Source organism: Hetaerina americana, unplaced genomic scaffold, assembly GCF_022747635.1.
Source record: "Hetaerina americana unplaced genomic scaffold, ioHetAmer1.1.p SCAF_8, whole genome shotgun sequence".
Lineage (NCBI taxonomy): Eukaryota > Metazoa > Arthropoda > Insecta > Odonata > Calopterygidae > Hetaerina > Hetaerina americana.
In genome coordinates, this window is record NW_027287427.1 from 62,394,541 (window position 1) to 62,415,721 (window position 21,181).

Consider the following 21,181-nt stretch of genomic DNA (forward strand, 5'->3'; position numbering starts at 1 on the left):
GAGAGTGTGTGTGTGTGTTTGTGTGTGGTTTGCACTCACTAATAAAAATAAGATGGCCTCTACTACATTATGCACTTCATTTTCATATTAAGCAGGTTCTCAAATGTCAACAAAATCACGAAATACACAAACGCAAAGGGCAATAAAAGAGGGCTATTACAAAAATATATTGTATTTTTCACTTTCAAGTACAGGAACAAAAAAACTGCAACTAAAAATAAGAAGCAGTATCACAAAACAATTTTAATCCATTTCAAAAAGGAGGCAGGTACAACAATGTCATCCAGTACAAAGCAGACAAATGTATGAAATATTAACTTGGAAATAATTTGCAATGCAGAAAAAAATATTAAGCATCAATTGAGAGTTTTCCACCACACAACAATTTTCAGTGAAGACTGAAATCACCTCAAGAGAGTGAACAGCTATCATATCCGACACACAAAAAAACATGAAGCATCAAGGTTAATCACAACTTAGTTGACTTAAGAGAGAATAAATAAATAAATACACAATAACTTCATCATAAACAGTACACACTTACAGTACTAAAATTCTAAAGCTGCATATGAGATCTAAGGTTATTGGAATTACAAAATAACCTTCCCATTGAGAAAAATGGTTAAGGACCGCATGGGATTTCATCCGATATGCACAATTAACCATTATTAATGACTGATTTCTTTAGCCATAAAGTGATGGCGTTAAAAATAAACACCATCAACATAAAGAGAAGGAATTAGTTTTCCTCTTGCAAGGCATTCCATTTTGCACTTAAATTTAATATTTGAACGAAAATCCCCAAGGATTAAACTACTGTTTAACAACAACTACTTTGGTGTGAATGTTTATCATGCTAACTAAAAAAATATGTACTCTCATAATATCTAATAATATCATATTCATTACATATATCATTTTGGAGTTTAAGAATAAAGAGCATGTTTCGAAAAAAAAAACTGACTAATGTGGTTGGAAAAAAAAACGCTCCTTGACAAGATTTACACTAGCATGCAAAAATAATGATCCTAGTATTTCTTTGGTAAGAAAAAGGGAATAGCAAAATAATACCATTGTGATAAAATGCATACGTCTTCAATTACATAGTAAAAAATATTTCAGTGCAAACAAAACTCATGTCATTGTTGGTAAAGATACCAAAATACAGCAATGAAGTTGAATTTTAGCAAAAAGTTTTACAAACAAAGAACTACCAACAACTCTTTTCACTATTCGAAACAAACCACATATTGATGAGCACTGTAAAAAAAAAAAAATGATCAAAAAGCAAAAAATACTTGCTTTTTTTTTACTCGATATTAACATTATAAATTTCATACATGACTAGAAAATAAATACAATTTTTTAAATACTGCATTTCCCATTAGCGATGGAATTTTTCATCAACGAGGATTAGGTTTACAGGTTGAACCAATATAGTTCGACTAGATTTGAGGTAAAAATGGAATCAAATGAATTAATACTTGGAAGCTCTAAAAAGGTGCAACTTGCACTCACCGTTTGCATTTGCTATAAATAATATCACTTTGAGCCTACAAGAAGATTGTGAGCACTGCACATTATGTGCAAAAAAATTATGTGGTGTTGAACAGATATATATATATATATATATATATATATATATATATATATATATATATATATATATATATATATATATATATATTCTCTAGATAACACAGCCTCCAAAAGCCTGAGAACTTCCAAGCTTTCACAAATCAATGTACCTCGAGGAGTCATTCACAAAGCAACAAACCTTGCTGCAAAGGATAGGCACTCCAAGGTACATAATATGTGTCGACTGCTATAAAATTTATAAAAGAGGATTATGAATATGCCATATTTGTTCTTAATACTCATAGGTAATTCAGGTTTGGCTTTTCGAATGTGAGAGATATTGTCTAAAATGTGTTGGAATATTTATGCGCCTAGCTCGGTACATACACTCTCACACACACGTAATAAAGACACATTATTTGCATTCCACCTTACATATGCACATCCAAAAATGTTTATTATCATAGAGTGATGGAATTATTTCATCATAAATCTAGTCATGCAGATAGGAGAAAACATTTAAACCTGTTGATAAATTATCATCGAAGTCACTAGCACAATAAATAAAATTACTGGGTGAAAAAAAAATGATGAAAATATATCAGGACTAATTCAATACCAACTTGTGTGTGCAATTTAGAACTTAAACTAAAATTCAGATTCCCTCCTTCACCATTTATGGAACGTCGATAACATCAACTTTATAATTATGCCCAATTAAACACATACATTACAAAGTTAGAATATTTCTCAAGAGACTGATACGCCAGAATGGAATATGACTAGTGAAATAAATGTGTCGTAATCATTGTTTGATATAAAATGCCATCAATAAAAATCAAAACTTTCATGAACTCAAAAAAAAAAAAAGAGTCCAGAAATACACAACCCCCAAGCATTGTCCCAACCACTTAACGAGAAACAATGGATATTAAATTTTTATTACAACATTTTAAACGAGTTAAATAAAAATATTCATTTCAAAAAGGATATTTGTGTCAACTACGTGGGTCATTTCTTTAAAAAAGTAATTTTTTTTTTTTTAAGTTGAACAATAGAAACTCTTGTGATCATGTTGATGTATATTTTACAGTGATATTGACAGTTCATTTTCCTGATGTCAGATTTATATAAAAACGATGCATGCCATTCCCTTGGAACAATGCAGTCTAAATAAATGTAAACATATACACAATGTCTTAAAATGGATGAGAAGCATTTCATACGCGATACACCTTGCCATTTCCCAGAGAGAAAAACTCTCTGGCAACTAGGTACGACAGTGCACTTAGTGCAGTTGAAATCAGAAGTCCTTCTACCAAGAAACTTCCTTCAGAGTAGATAGAATGATAAACATAAAGTGCTTCATGTGCTACCAACCGGTTCACAGGAACATGTTGCCAAATGTTTTGGATCAATAAACACCATGGAAATGTCCAACTTAAACATTAAATATATGCACAGAGTACCACAGCCAATATTTAAAAATTTTTAGTTTAACTGCAGACAACAATTTGATCAACACAACAATATTATTCAAAGGAAATTAAATAATTCGGACTTACTGTATAAAGTAAATACTTAGCTCCAAAAATCACACCTGAGACAGGCACAATCTCAATCATAGATAGATCCAAATTGTTAACAGGAAGGAGCAAGACTTAAACCTCATAGGAAAGATATCTAATCCAACTTCTGAAGATTAGGGTCAATTTTGTTTCTAGCTCCAACTCCAGCATCAGCCAAAGGGCATTCATGGGCCATTATTTCATTGACATCCTTCTCTCCAGGAACCAGAGGTCTGAACATTCCCCGGCCCACCATCAGCTCTTCGGTAGGAAAATCCAAGACTACAGTCACATGAAAGGCCATGTTGGCTGAAGCAATGACGTACTCACATAAGGAAAACCAACTGAATGCTGAAAATAAAAAAAACCAGAAGAAAAAGAAATTACACATCAAATAATCTCAACTAACACAATAAATAACACTAATGACCCAAAGAATTTAATGATTGCAAAGACAAAATTCTACAATAAAACCGGAACAAGAATGCCCAGTAAAACTAATACAAAAAATACATAAATCTGATAATTAATTTGTTTTTTTTGAGGGTATATCATACCAAGATGGCTTCGCAGTAAAAGGTTCTAATTTTTTTCCATAAAGAGGGTAAAACTACGCAACGTATCATAGGCTATGTCCAATTTGGACATGCTTTAATGGAAATTTTTGAGACCAAAAAAATCGATTCTCGATAGCAAAATTTAACACTTACATGGTAACACATGTTTCACTCAGCATCAAGATTTCAATTTATTCACCTCAATGAGAAATGACAATTTAACTGATGCATTCTTTCCCTATCTATTATATCCTTTACAAACCTATATAGATGATTTATGCCAACAGCTAAACAGATGCTTCTTAAATTGTAAACAGTTACTGCAAAACTTGATAGTTTTGGATTAATTCTTTAATAGTAAAACTTAAAATTTCATCAGAGAGGTACTGCAAAATTTGATGGCCTCGAAAATTCTAGACTATTAAATTCAATCATTATATCTTCAGTTCAGTTCATTATGACTACAAAACCATCTGCAAAATCGCATGCCTAAAGACAACACTGTGATGAAGAAACTGTCTAAGTACATTAGAAGGCCTATAATATAGTATGAATGAAATCCAGTAACAGCTGTAGAAATAAATTGGTCAGGCGAAGACAGACATAACCACTCCAATCTCTCACCCCATAGTATACACCCACAATCGAGTGCTGGCTGAACTGCCTGACACTCTAGTCAGGTCTCAAGATTCTCCAGAGGAATAATCGCAATAATGATGTGCCCAACTCATGCGTATTCTGCATGTTTCCCGCCCAAATTACTCTACAGGGTAACGTCTTTCTCTGAAATTATGCAGTAACTGAAAAAAAGGGGATCCTTCCCAACCTCAATTCAGATGGCAGACATTAAAAATTGTGGTCCATTGGAACATGAACAATAATTTCAAATGAATTGTTACTAAGACATGACAGCAATACTTTGGATTTCAAAACCAAGAGAAGATCCAAGAGTATACAAGTTTTGAAAAAAATTATGGCTAGAACTTATGGCGTTTGCTTTTCTCTCAGTCCACTTCACCTTTCCCATCCTTCTCCAAACCCACATTTTAAAAAACCTCCAATCTATGTCAATCACTTTGCTTCACTGACCATATTTCTGCATCGTACAAAACCAAGCCCAATATCAAAGTTTTAAGACGATTTTTCTGATGTCCTTACTCAACATCTCTGTCATTAAGTGAAAGCTTCTTTGCCTAATCAATTCTTCTTCTTGTGTCCCGACTACTTTTGACCATTTTGGTCCATACATATACACACACACACAATTAAGCAAAGAGAATAATAAACACTTCCTGAGCATGTGCCCTGAACAGGATGCAAAATGTTACAGAACAAAATGAACCACACAGGAAATTCAATTAACGTTCCATAATATAGGTTAAATTTTGTGAACCAATGAGACCCAGGGACATAAATCTCCAGACTAACTGGAAGTGAATTATTTACACTGGATAATGAAAATACCGGCAAACTCATTGTAATAAAATGTTGGCTTTAAACATTACATTACGGCGATTATTTTCCAGCGGCCAGTGGAATTAAATTATTTCGATAAAATTCAACGTATGTCGCTGTTTTCCATCACAGTATTGGATTTACCGAGGAAGTGAACTATGACTGCACTTGGTCGACGGATTGAACGTTAGTCTAACATTTCGAACGTAAAATTTAAACAAAAATAACACGGCGGGTTGCCTACACCGCAGGAAATACTTCCGGATATGTAATTGGTATACGGGGGTATTAAGTTTGAACTTTGGAACTTTTCAACTTGCAAACCGGTTTTCTCAATCTATATCCTTCTTATCTCCATTTTTTCTGTAGTATTTATTAAAAATATGGAGCATATAACAATAATTATATGTTTTCATCGCACTTATTTTCGGATACGGCACTCTGCCCTCACTCACTCGTACCTCTACACGGAGGTAAAAGAACAGCCTCGCTGCAATGAGTGCGACCAACCCGTGACAGTAAAACATATCCTGACTGAATGCAGCAAATACCAAAGGTACAGAGACATGTTTAATATAAGGGGAGACTGAAGTAGTATTTTAGGGGATGACTCCGGCTGTATAAATAGAGTTTCAACCTTTTTAAGGGAAACTGCCGTAATGAGGCAGCTTTAGTTTGGGTGCTATAATTTTAATGTATTTTTTTAATTATCTATTTATTTATTTACTTTTTCATTGGTGTATTTATTTACTTATTTATTCATTTATTTATAAAATGGAACTGAGGTTCTAATAATCTTGAAAGTGGTGCAAAATGACCGTAGCTGTCGACGCACCCTATAAACCACTAATACTACTACTACTGCTCGGGTTATTCACTGAAATACATGAAAATTGTGGCCTATTATTCCTAACTTTGTACACGTCTGTATCATTGAACTATCCCGCTTTTTTTATTTGGATTTATTTTATATATCCGACGTTTCTGTGATAAATCGCTCTACGGCGTGGAGTCGTCAGTCAAAAATGAGAGTTGGAACCGAAATAGGGGACAAAAGTTTGCACACAGACTTAACAGTTATTATAAAAATAATTTATATGTTCCAACGATTTAACATTTAAACTTTAGATTGAGATAATATGATTTGAAGACATTTCAGTGTATGTACGTATAGGCACAAAGTGAACTTCCAGCCTTATTCGTTCGGTTCCAGATATTCGTTTCGCTGGCGTAATTCTGAAATCTAATAAATTCCTTAATCTTATAAGGGAGTTTAAAAAGTTAGAAAATGGGTGATTTTACACTTTAAAACAGGTTAGTAGCGCATACTTTTCAACTCACGGCAGGTTGAGTGAAAATGTGCTGATATTCTATATACGCATATTGGGTAACTTTATCAAATTAATTCACCCCTCCAAACCTATGTTTTAAGGACTCAAACCTATAAGAGTCAGCAGATACAGTCAGCTGAACCGTTGCTGTCAATAATGCAAGTGTCCGCCCAGAAGCGTATCAAACACTTCAGCTAACAAAATGACCCTGCATTGTTGCTCAAATAAAATAAATAATGGCGAAATTCTTGGCAAATATTCTTTCAACGCAATCGCGAATTGGCATTTGCAAAATATTCCAACCTAGGATGGGTTTTTAGGTGACCCATTGCGAACAAAAATGCGCAATGAGTGTTCTTCTCTTTAAGAAGCGGTTTCGTCATTACATCTGAATCACGGTTGTTATAAACGACTTAATAAAGCTGTTTTTCCTGTTAATGAGAAAAAAATGGTGAGGTTTAGAAGTAGGCTTGAAAATGTGTGGCGAACTCATTAATTAAGAGTTGCTAATGAACAAGCATTTCCGTGTGAACGCCATGCAGAATCAATATGATAAGCATGGGTTGAGAATGAATCATAAACAAGAAAGCAATGGCATTCTCGAAAAATAATGAGACAGCAAAACTAATTTAAATATTTTAAGTTGGGAGGCATAAGCTAGAACAGGCGGAACAATTCAAATATTTGGTGTTTTCGGAAGAAGGTGGCCAAAGTAGTTAGGCCATTGAAAAACTAATTACGTTTGGTAATGCTTTTATAAGAGGCGAAGAATTGATGACATGAACCTTAAGACTTAAAGAAAATATTGGTGAAAACTTTGACAAGGAGCCTATTTCGTACGGCTTGGAAACTTGTCTATTGAAGCAAGAGGATTAGCTTACATGGCAGCAGCCTTTCAAGATGTGGGTGTCGATAAAGAACGAGAAAATAAAATGGGCGGAAATGAAAACGAACGATTTAGTTCAAGCTATGTAAGGGGAAGAGAGATGCAAGTTGGGAGACATTCTAAGCAGGCGAGCATGATCAGTTCCGCGACCTCGTAAAACAAAACATTCGTTCGGATAATAATTTTTCCCATATGAAGCAAAGCAAATACGATAGTGCATTACTTGCCGAAAAAATAAATTTCGCGCAGGGTTTATTCAAATAAAATTATATACACATTATTTAGGCTCGTAGTCCACGTTCACATTTTCTTTTTGCGGAATGAAACCACTGGGAATGCGAACACATATGACACATTCATAATTCATTTTTACAAGACACCGGTCGAGAGACATTTGTTTTTACCAAAACTTAAATTTTTTTGAAAATACGACAGCATTATCATTACACAAATTTTTAACGCGCATAGCCAGTCTCATTAGAGAGACGCTTCTCAAGATACGATGCATCAGAGAACTATAGTTTTCATCTCTTCCTCTATTGCGGAATAGACCAACCTGGAATACGAATTAAGATTTGTAGAAAAAAACGAATTAAATAATTAGTTTATTACTTAAGACACAACCCTAATTCTTTTTTACTAGAAAACTGTCGAGATTTAGACAGCTGAAACCTCGTTCTCGAATGATTTCACTTGTCATTTCTACGGTTATTTTTATTCTCTTCTGACTGTCTTTTTCTTTGGAAGTATTTATACAACTATTCATAAAAATATTATAAAACTATGCACGAAAATCATAAACAACACGCTTGAACAAAAACCTTTTAATTTCAATGAAAAAGCACAAACTTATTCTTCATCTTACATTGCTCAGCCCTCATACACAAAGTATTAATTCCAAGGCCCTAATTTAGTCCAGTGAATGATTTTCTTAAATTACATTTTTCGATAAAATTGCGCATTTTCAGGCGTGATGAGGTGTGATTCGAACTTAACAATGAACAAATATTAAAAATTTTCAAATGGGTATTGATTTCATCCAAGACCGGTTTCGATTGACTACTTAATCTTCAGATGAAAACTGCAGTCAAGTGCCGACTAGTCCCACGTCGGTTATTAAGCAGTCATCTCGGCGCACCATATCTGCAGCAGGAAACGGCAACTGAAGGGTAGGGATAGATGGCCGTCACCGGGCTCAGGGGATGAAGTGGTGGGAAGAGGAAAAAGGTTCACTGCACTTAGCACACATCGGGTGGGGCAACTAAGAGGGGCCACTCGGGACGTCTGAGTGTTTCACAGTCTCATTATGCCCTAAGGGAAGTGGATGGAAAGTACGGGAGGCGTGGAGATGAACTGTATGTCATTACGGAGTACGGGGGAGGGGGGGGGAACTCTCCTTGACCCTTTGGACGACTTCTAAATGCTCCAGCGGGTCTAACTTTTTCCCTATATTTAGGGCGTGAAGTACTTGCAACTAGAAATTAAAGGCATGGTTAGTCCCGGTCATATTTGTGGCAACCATCGATGTGGTGTTGCCTTGGATAGTCAACTTTTCATGTTCTTTGATACGGGCGGAAAAGTTCCTCCACGGCTGGATTACGTGTGTGTCTTCACATTCGCACTGTACACACTCAATTTTTTCGTGCTTTACCGATGACATATTTATTTTTACGTACCAGTTTTGACAAGTTGCTTCTTCCGTTGAAGCCACATTCCCCTCCCTCTTCCTACCATACATTTCCATTCCCCACAAGAAAAACTCCGCACTTGATTTTAGTTTTAACCTGAAGAAGATCGAAACATCGAAAAAAACATCGTTGTGTATCGAAACCGGTCATGGATTAAATCAATATCTCGCACGAAAGCATTTTTATTTCTTCATTAAAAACCATCGGCTTAAACATGGACAGATACATAATTTTATTTACAAAAATGCTAAAATTTTCATCGGGATATCTATTTATTTATTTCAGTAACCAGTATGCAACCGCTAGGGTGTGTGGTAGGGGGTGAATCCCACCAGTGGCAAGGGATGAATACTCACCAGGCTAATTTTGACCCGAATATGACCCAACCGCGGTCGGACAATGGTTTCTGATCCCTTACCGTTCGTGGAAAAAATGACATCTTAAATATATCTGTTCTGCACTCAATCTCTCTAATTTTATTGGCATTATCTCTCCTAGCGTAGTACGATAGGGGTAAAAATACATTTTCAACATCACTGCTAATGAGACGTCCTTCCAACTTATGTAAGAGATTAAATCTGTCACTTAACCTTCGCTCCGTGAGTGATTCCCGGCCTAACTGCTCAAATATTTTGGATACGCTACTAAATTTATAGTAGCAACGTTTTGCAAATATAACTCCTCTACGCTACAGGCGATCCAATTCGGCAATCAATCTAACTTCGTGAGGATCCCATACACTAGCAGCATATTCTAAATTAGGCCTAACCAACGACTGATAACACTTCAACACACAGAGGAGAGATCGTGAGTGAGGGTAACGCTTAGGATTTAATTGATCATAATAATATTTTTGTAAATTTATATCAGATAGACATGCAAAACATTTGAACACACACATCCTCCCTCACAGATACGGACGACATAAAAGGTCATGAATCTTCTGTCGCAGTAATTCGGTTAATTATTTTGGCCGCAGACATAACACGTAGAAGAAGAGCCATTTGGCCTGCAGAGTGGATTCGAAGGCAGATAGAGGTCAACTGCGGCCTGACCCTCTCAAGAGAAATTAAAATATCGACCTGGCTTTGGGTCCAACTCGTTGTGGTTCTGTAATGAATACCTTCGAGGACGTAATGTTTTTTTATTCACCAATAACACCGGACGCAATTAACAGCATCCCTTTCATAACACCAAACGCAATCAAAGCATGTAACTATTGATAATATACAGTGGACACCTACATTATCCAGCGAATTAAGGTCACGATGACTTCCGCAACGTCTGTAGTGAGGAAATCGTGGAAATTGCGCCAACAAATGTGTGAAAATAGAGCAGGAGACATTTTACGTGCATCACACCCTTGCATTCGCGCATATGTTCCAGCAGTTCGCGGCATTACACGATGCCATTTTTCATGCGAAACTTTCCATGCATAATAAAATACCTCGTGTACCTTTATACTCTTCATACGAACTATAACAGTAGTGTTATTATGCTGAATACCGCTTAATGTAGGTTTTGGATGGAGAAAAACAGCGCCGATTTAAGCCTAATATAACAAACCACAACCCGACAGCTCTAATTACATTAAACCCTTCTTTAATTCCGCATACTTCCTTCTTCCCATCATTCCATCCAATATTAATATCATATTCCTTCCCTTCCTAGCTTTCTTAACATTCTCCCCTCTATCACGGTCTTCAACATCCAATTGCCAAACAAAACACGCTGCATCCACCTTTCCAGCCTCGTTTGGATCTCTCCCAAAAATCTTCTCTCCTTACCCACCATGCCCGGCTCCTCCTCGTTTGTTTTCCTTTCTCTCAATCCTTCTACAAACCCACATTTCGAAATCCTCCAATCTACGCATATCAGCCTGCTCCAATGACCATGTTTCCGCACCGTACTAAACCACGCTCCACACCAAAGTTTTTAAAAGCCGTCCAATAACATCCTTATATAGTACGTACATACATAGTACCACATCGCGAAAGTGGCGGAAACGCGAGGACCTGCAAGCAGGGGATCGAGATGGTGCGGGGGCTAACGTACTGGCTTCCCACCCTGAGGGCGCGGGTTCATATCCCGGCGGTGTTGAATATTTTTCAGAGGTATCTCGATCCCTACTTGAGGTGCTTTGTGGAGGGCACTTTGAGTGAGTACGGCGTCCGTCGGATGGGACGTTAAGCTGCGGACCCCTTGGCGCCTTTCGTAAAGAGTAGGCTAATGCCGACGCCGGGTTTCTCTCCACCCTTCATCCTTTCCTGTCCATCCCCTATGGCGCAAATGACCTTAGCTGTCGGTCGCCTCCCCTAAAAACTACTACTACTACCTGCAAGCAACTCCTAAGTGCTATGGATCGAGTACTGGGGGAATATAATATGAACATCAACAAGAAGAAAACTAATATCCTTGTGTGTGGAAAAGAGAAGCTGAATGCAGATATCACAATTCGATAGGTGAAATTAGAGCAAGTGGAATTCTTCATCTACTTGGGTAGCAGCATAACATGGGATGGAGGAAGTTCGACCGACTTCAAGCGAAGAGTAGCCCAAGCTAAAAACGCATTCATGAAGAAGAGGCAATTGCTATGTTCAAAGAGCCTAAGACTGGAAACAAGGAAGCAATTCGTCAAGACTTTCGTGTGGAGCTTGGCACTCTATGGTTCCGAGACTTGGAATATTGGAAAATGAACCAGCGAAGAATAGAAGCCTTTGAAACATGGTGCTGGAGGAGAATGCTGAAGATTAAATGGACAGACAAAGTAAGGAACGAGGAGGTACGAGGGTCATCCGGAAAGTAGTACCCGTTCGTGAAATAAAGACACAAAAGTAAATATTAACAAACATAAAAAAATTTATTTGAAAGAGGATACTTTAAACTACTTCTCAACATAATCTCCAAGCAAATTAAGGCATTTGTCATAACGTGTGACAAGTTTCTGTATTCCTACTGCATAGTCCTTCGCCGCCAGCTCATTGAGATACGCGAGGGACCCATCTTGCACAAATTTTTGCATAATGCAGATGGTGTTTAACAATTTCATGAACAATTGTTCGAGAAACATTGGGAAAATGCTCACAGATGTCATCAATTGTGACGCGCCGATCGTTCCTCACGAATTCGTCAACTGAGCTCACCAGTTGGTCTGTAATGACAGACGGTCTCCCCGAACGCTCATCGTCGTGTGTGTTCCCCCTCCCCATGTTGAAGTTGCGACACCACCGCCGAACAGACGACTCGTCCATTACATTGTCTCCATACACCTCCTTTAATTGGCGATGAATATCACATGGGCGAACGTTTCTTGCATTGAGGAATTTAATCACTGCCCTCACTTCACAACTGGCGGCGTTCTCAATTTTTTTAAACATTGTAAACAATCACAGAAACAACACAGGCAATGCTAGCGTCACGCAACTTGGCTCAGAGAAGGCAGACAAGCCACTGAAGCTATCTGACCTCGTCCAGCGGCTACTCGCGTCGTCAGCACTTCATGCGGCACGAACGGGTACTACTTTCCGGATGACCCTCGTATATAGATGGGCCGAAGAGGATAGGACCATAGGGAAAACTATGTGATTAAGAAGAAATTGATGGATTGGACACACTTTGAGGCACAATGGATTGATTAGGAATGTAATAGAAGGGAACAATCCACGAGGAGGACCAAGAGACATGTACATAGGACAAATTAAGAAAGACGTAAAACAGAGAAGGTATCAAGGATTGAGGGAATAGACATTAAATAGAGTAGAATGGAATGCTGCAGTTAACCAGTCCTGGGATTGAAATACTAATGATGATACATAGTACCCAGCTAGCCACCGCTAGAGTGTCTGGGGGTAATTATGCACCTGACTACTTTTGACACAAAATACGAGACTCGTGCCCCCCCTAGCGCAGTCGGACGTTATTCTGATCACTTATCGTTCATAGGGAAAATGGCTTTTTGCATCTAGCTGTTCCACACTTATTTCCTCTAATTTTATTTCCATGTTTTCTCCTACTGTAGTACGATGAGGCTAATAATGCATTTTCAATACCATCGTTAAAAATATATCCTTCCAATTTATGCAAAAGATTTAATTCGTAATTTAATTTTCGCTCCTGGAGTGATTCCCAGCCTAGCTCCTCAAATAATTTTGATACGCTACTCAGTTTATCATAACAACGTTTTACAAATCTAGCTCCTCTACGCTGCACGCAATCTAATTCTGCAATCAATCCAACTTCATGAGGATCAGAAACATTAGCAGCATATTCTAAATGAGACCTAACTAGCAAAAGATAGCACTTCTCTAATCTTTTCATCACATTTTCTTTTCTGATAAATCCTAATTTTTTGTTAGCTTGTCCAAATATTCCTCGTATATATTTCACCCAGAAGAGGCCGTGATTGAGGCTGACGCATATGTATTTAACCGAGTCTACACATTCTATTTCGGTGTTCCCGATGCAGTAGGCGTTCGGGAGGGCATTTCTCTTATTCCAAAAATTTATCACTACGCACTTTTTTCAGTTTATTGTAATTGCGAAGTGTCGCACCAACAATGTATAGCATTAGGGTAATTTCCTGAAGTTACTTCATCCTCATCACTACACACATCTCTCTAAATCACTGTATCGACGGCAAATTGCGTTTGGGTGGGAACTACTCCCATTCCAAAAATGCATCACCAAAAGAAATAAAACAATCATAGGTACCGACAATTTCGGCAATAATCTTCTGTATTTCCAGGGTTCAAAGATAACCTAAGATAATTTTAAGAGTTAAAATGTGAATATTGTATGATTTACTTACTTTTACTTAATTGTACTTCTGTATGGTTTACTTAAGTACGTCAGTTTCGACTTAATGTACATTGCATGACGTCCATAACTTAATCTAATTCGTAGCATCTTTTTCCAAATGAAAACCCCCCAAAACTTTTGAGGAGGAACTACTCGAGAATTACGAAAAACCTGTAGAATACAGGCATGAATGTTACAATATTTTATTTTGCAGAATACTTTATTTTGCAGCAGTTATGGACCCGCAGTTGAATGTTTCCAAATATGAGACCTATATCAACGGATTTCTCTAATCCGAAAACCAAACGGCAAGAAGTTTTATGGAAATCCTTAAAACCTAAGTCTTTAAAAAGTCGCAAACATGCATTCATAGCTGCTGTCCTTACGAATCCCCAATTTCCTCCCCTAAGTAAATGGATTTTTCCCAAATATGACATAGCTCAATGAATTTCACATGCCCAAAAACTTGAAGATACAAAGTTTCATGAAAATCCTGACGACCGTTTTCGAGAGTGTATTTATATACATGCATACTGTCACTGGAAGTGTTTTGGACCAAAATGGTCCAAGAAGTAGGGGCACGAGAAGAAAAATTGAGTAAGGCAAAGGAGTAAATTGAGTAGCTTCAGGCGTGATGTGGTGGAAGTCGAACATAATGAATAACTGATCGTAGCACTTTTCCACTTGATATCAAGTGGAAAAGTGCTACGATCAGTTATTCATTAAGGCAAAGGAGCTTTCACTAGGAGGGATATGATGACAGGGATGTTGATTAAGTTTTGAAAATAGTTTAAAACATCAAGCCCCTGAATATCATCACCTGATTCAAAGCAAAGGCGCAGATTTAATTATTGGAATTAAAAGCTGGTTATCCACTGATATCGCCAACAGTGAATGTTTCACCAAGACTTGTTCGTGTACAGAAATAACCGAGTAAATAGAATCGGCGTTGGCGTCTTTATATCAGTTGCTTATCCCAAAACAACGGATCGTGACATTATAATCTGCCAAGACTTGAATATTCCATAAATTGATAGGAAAACGCATAGTTTTAAAACGGAGGTTAGAGCCAAATAAAATTAAGGGTCGCTATTACATTTCTTAAGGTTGAACTCCATAAATCAGCGTGTCACTTCACCAACCATGGGCGATTGTATTCTTCATTAGTTAGCAAGGAACATACCCGAAAAAGTCTTAAATATAGTAATTACTACTTCCTAACAAGACCGATTAGGACTCTCGGTCCGCCACTCAAACCAGTGCAGTCTATCGCATGTACCAGTTCCAAATGAGTCCCCTATCCATCCAATTCTCTGCAATACATTCATTGATTCCACCCAACTCATTCTATGAAATTCTTTCTCGAAAACTAGGAAACAGGCGAATACAACCTGATGGTATTCTATGCTTCTCTGTATTAGTGTTCTTAGTGATATAGCATCACACATGCCTCTTATTCTCCTGAGGTTACACTGAGCATCCTATACGTATTCATTTGCCCTGCTCTCCGTCCTCTTATTGGTGAATCTGAAAATTCACTTTAGCAGCGTGTAAAATCAGACTTATGTTTTGTTCTGTACTCCTCATATATTGCTGCCTTTCCCTTTTTTGGGATAGGAACTAACACTGATCTGACGGAGCCTCCTGGCCAAGTCTCCCCTCATAAAGTCATGAATTAGACCATAAAAACTCTTCCACCTTTTCCTTAACTTTTTAGTTTCATGTGAATGTCAACAACCCCTCAGTATCTCAGCATCGAGTAAACCCAGACTTACTGCCTAAATGTCTTTACCACATAGTTTTATACATTCCTTTCATCTTGGATGTTTTCTGCTTCAACTATTATTTTACCCGACTTATCTCTGTTAACACAGATTTTCCCTTCTTACTTCCCTGTACGCTCCAACATTTTAGTATAGCACACCAATTTCACCCTTCCACTGCAGACTTTCCGTATCCTCGCACCGCATCTTTCAAAACATTTCTTCTGTTCCCCACTTCAAGTTTATCATTTAACTTTTTATACGTCCTTATACCTTACTCTGTATTTATATTCCTCCATTTCCGTCTCCTAATCTCGTAATCCATGGTTGTCCTTTACCTATAGTTTTTGGTTGCTTTGGTTATTACTATATTGATATTTTCCCACTTTTATTCTATTCCATTATCTGGAACCCCATCTGCTCCAGGGAAACTGCAAGAATTAATCTCCCTGTTCTTAAATCTGATTCTAACCATAATTTAGTCTATATGAGAACTGTATCTCCCCAGCAATTACCATACATACCTATGCATTTTGTGATGTCTAAACCATGTATTCGTTATGATTAGCTACTGTCTCCTGCAGAACTAATGCTTTCTCCCCACGGTCATTTCCTGTCCCTGATCCGTAGTACCCTACCTCGTCACTATCTCCTCCTTTGCCTACCATCGGATTACAATCCCCCATCACTGTCAAATATTTCCCTGCATATGCAATTATGTCCTCAAAGTGTTTGTATACCCTAAAGACTTCCTCCTCCTTATGATTGCTTAGTGACATGTACACCTGAACAATGACAAAGTTTGTTGGCTCTGCTTTTACGTCTACTCCTAATATTTTATCAGCCAATTGCTCTATGCTAATTATGCTTCTTACTTTTTTTTTCAATATTATTGCCATCCCTTACAGGACTCTTCCATTCTGCAATGTATTACTCTCTAACTATCAGTCTTGTAATCCAGTGCATCCAGTAGTCCCTCCTATTTTCCATCCCCCTGCCCCTGGCATGACACATTTTGGGTCATGTCCTGAAGTTGCCAGGACTCACTGTCATTATTTTGTCCATTATAACAGGTTTGTGATAAATAATTGAGGTGGTTCCTTATTGACTTCCTCACTGGTGTTTTCAATGTGACACCATCACTCAAATGGTATTTTAATGGCTACCAAATTTTTCTAATCAAATTTCAAGGGTTATAAATTCTTTCAATAAAATTTTTTTAAACTGATTAATACAGAAATCCTCCTCGCAGTCCACCATGAAGGTCACAAGAAGATAATTCTACTGTAATGCTTCACCACATGGATTGGTAGGGTGATCGATCAAATAAGAAGATGGGTTTACAGGAACTAGTCGCTTCTGGATCATGGATGACATTGGTGACAGAAAGAATTCACTCGCAGCTACGCAAGGAATGCTTGGTAATAGTATTAGGAGTAATGATATGTCACTGCTATTTAGCTTGATGAAAATTTAGGACATGCACATCATAAGAGCTTGGTTAGTATTATTATGCCAGACTAACAGATCCAATTGCTTTTGTCCTTCTGACTTTTGGGATGATAAGTTATGATCTCAGAATACAACTATCACTTGTAATTTAGGCCTGAGAAATAGCAAGTTACACCAGATGCACTTAGTTATATTTCCTTGCAAGTGAGTGCAAAGAAAATGGAGCCACAGGATATATTCAGGATATGTTGGTTAGATGAGTTCTCTAGGTCGGATCCAGAAAAGTGCTCACGACCAATCATTAATAAATGAGAGTATGTTAGGGTTGTGCTTACATAAACCTCGCAGTAGGGCATTCTATCATAACTTCATGTTATCCATCCAGGAATATTTGCTGTGAAGGCAAATGCAAGACGATATTGTTGGTTCCCAAAATGGAAATAGTATATTACCCAAACAACTGCTTGAACGGCCAAATGAAACATAAATTTATCTCCTAAAAATTCTTGTAGGACCAAAACTAGAATAATACCGAAAACAAGAGGGCAATATGCATGCAAACTGAATGAGCCTATGGCAGGGAGTCTACTTCATACCAATTTTCATACGATACTGTTTCAGGCATTAGGCCATAGTGGAAATACTTCATGAATTAAAACAACTCAACAACTTTGCTATTTCCACATAAAAATGTGACAATAACTGGGTTTCTTGAGTTACTTCGAAACACTCACCACAAGTCATTTATTCTTAATCATGCAGACTAGCAAAAGAAAAATTGCAACCTAAAATATCTGTTATTATCATTTCAAAATCAAGAAATAGATTCGCCACACATAAGCTAAATGAGGTAATATTGACTCATGGCTCATACTTTGAAAAAAATTGAAAGTTTCCTGAGCTGGAATGCAATCAAACCTAATAGGACAGCATCATTTCATCCTTTCCGCATTGGATATGATTATTTTATGTGGACAATCAGCAAAAGCAGGTCCTAAAAGCTTAACTGAGAGTGAGACTGAAACACCAAATTAGGACAATTTGTTTGCACACTACACCCCACACACTGGTACTACTAAATCTCCAGTTGAATTATTTTTATTATTTTCTGGTAGGACCATGACAATTGCATTAGACATGACAATATGATTAGGCTAGACAATTCCCAAGTTACACTCAACTGCAGCCATCCTAAGTTAACAGCGGGAGACTAAGCATGGTTTTGTAACAATTGTTTGACAAGGAAAATGCCAGCATATTTAGTAACTGTGCCAATCCAATGCAGAGAAGAGTGATAGGGCTGCCACAAATGGAATCAAAAACCTGCAATGATTAGATGACCATTCATCCTCGAGAAATTGAAGATCTCCAGCTGAAAAGGAACTTTAACCAGCCATAGGAGGAGAGATGATCATGATCATCAAGGAGTATCATATTACCCAAAAGCTTGCTGAATTCATCTGCCATGTGAATGCTTCATTCAATGGTTCTCTTAACTGACAATAGTTTACGTAGTTTGTAGAGTTTTTACATCATTCAAATGGATTTTGATTGGATTTGTTCAAGTGAACATTGTTTGATTGCGGTATCCATGAAGAATTTCTTTTTTAAACTCTTTTAGCCTTATTTTGTCACATTCTCATGGTGTTCAGGGTTATCACGTTGTCGAGCTTTTGAGACTATTTGGTTTTAATCACAGCATATAACAGTAATGGACGTCATTAATTTCAAGTGTGTTTTGAACATTTTTTTCAATGGACAATTACCACATCCTATTTTCATCACCCAATTGGGAGTAGAGATGATACACTGAAATATGTTATTTACCCCTAAAATAAAGAGTTGAACTGAAATGGTTGCCTTCTTTCAAATGTATACTAAGGCTAATCAAAATTCGCACATAAATTTAAATTTAATTCAATCATTTGAATAAACGTTATTCCATAAAAACAAAATTTATCAAAGTTATCTTCCAACTTTTAAAATTAATGTCAGCATACAGTTACACCATTAATGTTTAAATATTAACTCTTTTAACTTACCTAAATCATGACACAGAAGTCGATGCTTCAAAAAGAAAATGAGCAAGCCCACGGTGCTGACAATTGAGGTAACGAAGAGGGCCTTCTTGATAGCATAAGACCTACTCTCGGTTTCCGTCATAGTAGGTCTGGCCATTTTGAATACTTTTATAGTTGCTAGCATATGACTTAGAGATCCAATCATAAATACAATAAATATCTTCTCATGTACAGCTGAAAGAAAAGAAACTCAAATTTTATATTAGCACAGCAATTAATTTATGAAAGATGTGAAAAACATTTCAACTTACGATAATTTTCTCTATTTGAGACATAAGTAACTCCACAAAGAGATGCAATTTCTAAGATATTTAGCCAATAGCATAAGACCATTAATTTCTTGTATGATGCATGTTGTGACTTTATCACGGCTGGTAGAAGACTAAGGTAATATGTATAGTACACTGAGGCTATAATGAGGCGAGGTCCAATGTGAAATGCAATGCAGATACGCCACAAATATCTCTGTGGGCTGACTCCAGTAATAGAACTTATGGATGGAATAACATTGTAGACCTAAAAAAAATGGAAAAGGATAACATTGCCACACCAAGTCAAACGGTCAATTGCAAAGAAATGCTAATTAATCCTGTTAAATACATGATAAGCCAAGAGAATATTACTTACTCTGCAATAAGTTTCATGGATATCATCTTGTTGAAAGATGCATGCAGTAACGAAACAAAAAAGCAGTCCACAAAGAGGCAATGAAACAGTAACCAGACAAAGCCGTCGAAAACTGACAGCAAAATATACAATGGCTTTGCTACAATTTGACTTCCCATCCATTATTAGGGGCGACGATCATAATAAACACTTGTACAGGATAATAAAGCAAATTGCTTAACACTGAATCACAAAAACATAGCGAACATCGACTTGACTAGATTTTTCAAAATACAGACTAGAATGTACCCAATTTCACGAGAAAACCTGAAATGAGACGAGAAATACATTTCTTAATTAGACCTCCTCATCAAAGGACTATTACAATTAATGAATGAAAGTTAAGCATGAAATTTTTTCCAAGCATGGAAAATATTTTCCTTGAGACCCAATTACAATGGTATTTCTATTTAGTCAATAATTCACACACAATACCTGGCTAGATGATTAAGTATGAAAATTATTTCTGTAAGGAATTCCATGCATATATATAGTTTTACTTCCAACTAACCACTCATGATAAAAACCACCGTGAAATATAAGGCCAAAAACTTAAATGTTAACATGAACACTTGAGTCCCGTGAGATATTTGCACTGTTTCCAACCATTGACTAGATATTATGTTCAAGAAGCAAATAACGTAAAATAGTGGTCAACAGTACTTGGTCAATGCGTCACCTCTAAAACCTAATGAGAAGAAATAATTGAAATAAATGAAAGGAAAAATTTTTCGCAACCCACGGGCATTAACCACCGGCAATGCACAATTACAAATATCGCTACGATAATACATATATCCATCTACTGATTTGCACTCAACTTTGTCAAATGAATAAAGGTTGATAATTCATCAAGATAGCCTTATAGATTGACTTACACACAATATCTACATTAGGTAATATTACTACATATCCTAAACTTCAGAAGTTTTGACAAAATACCTGCATCATAATTAACTGTCACCGATGACATTGAGCGCTAAATTTAAATACAATTCTCCCAAAACTTGTTAATATTAGCAACTGATTCGCAACATAAAAACTCGCAAGGAAATTTAAGTTTCACATAAAAATTCCTCCTAATAGAGAATTAATACCGAAATAATGTGCAACGCATACCGACAAAGGTTACAAATTTGTCCAGAAATCTTCATATTTTACCAACAAAAAAGGTTCAACAGTCGGCTATTACCTCAGGTTTCTTCATACATTTCCGCAAACAACTCTGCACCACAGATACATTTTAACCCAGTTCACATTTACATCAATCCATAACACAAAACGAAGAAGCCTTACACGAAAACCTCGGTAATTTCACGCGAGCGTACCTTACGCCATCTGTTATATGCAGAAAGCTCT

General features: G+C 36.8%; 1 protein-coding gene across 1 annotated transcript; it reads right to left on the reverse strand.

Annotated features, from left to right (window-relative positions):
- Positions 1-2,576: 2,576 nt before the first annotated feature.
- LOC139697610 (post-GPI attachment to proteins factor 2-like) lies at positions 2,577-21,137 on the reverse strand. Its single transcript, XM_071596391.1, has 5 exons — positions 21,015-21,137; positions 19,784-20,089; positions 19,408-19,672; positions 19,118-19,330; positions 2,577-3,497 (listed from the first exon to the last, which is right to left on the reverse strand). Exons 2-5 carry the CDS (start codon positions 19,943-19,945, stop codon positions 3,262-3,264), a joined length of 876 nt encoding a protein of 291 aa, XP_071452492.1. The 5' UTR covers positions 19,946-20,089; positions 21,015-21,137; the 3' UTR covers positions 2,577-3,261.
- Between the last annotated feature and the right edge of the window lie 44 nt (positions 21,138-21,181).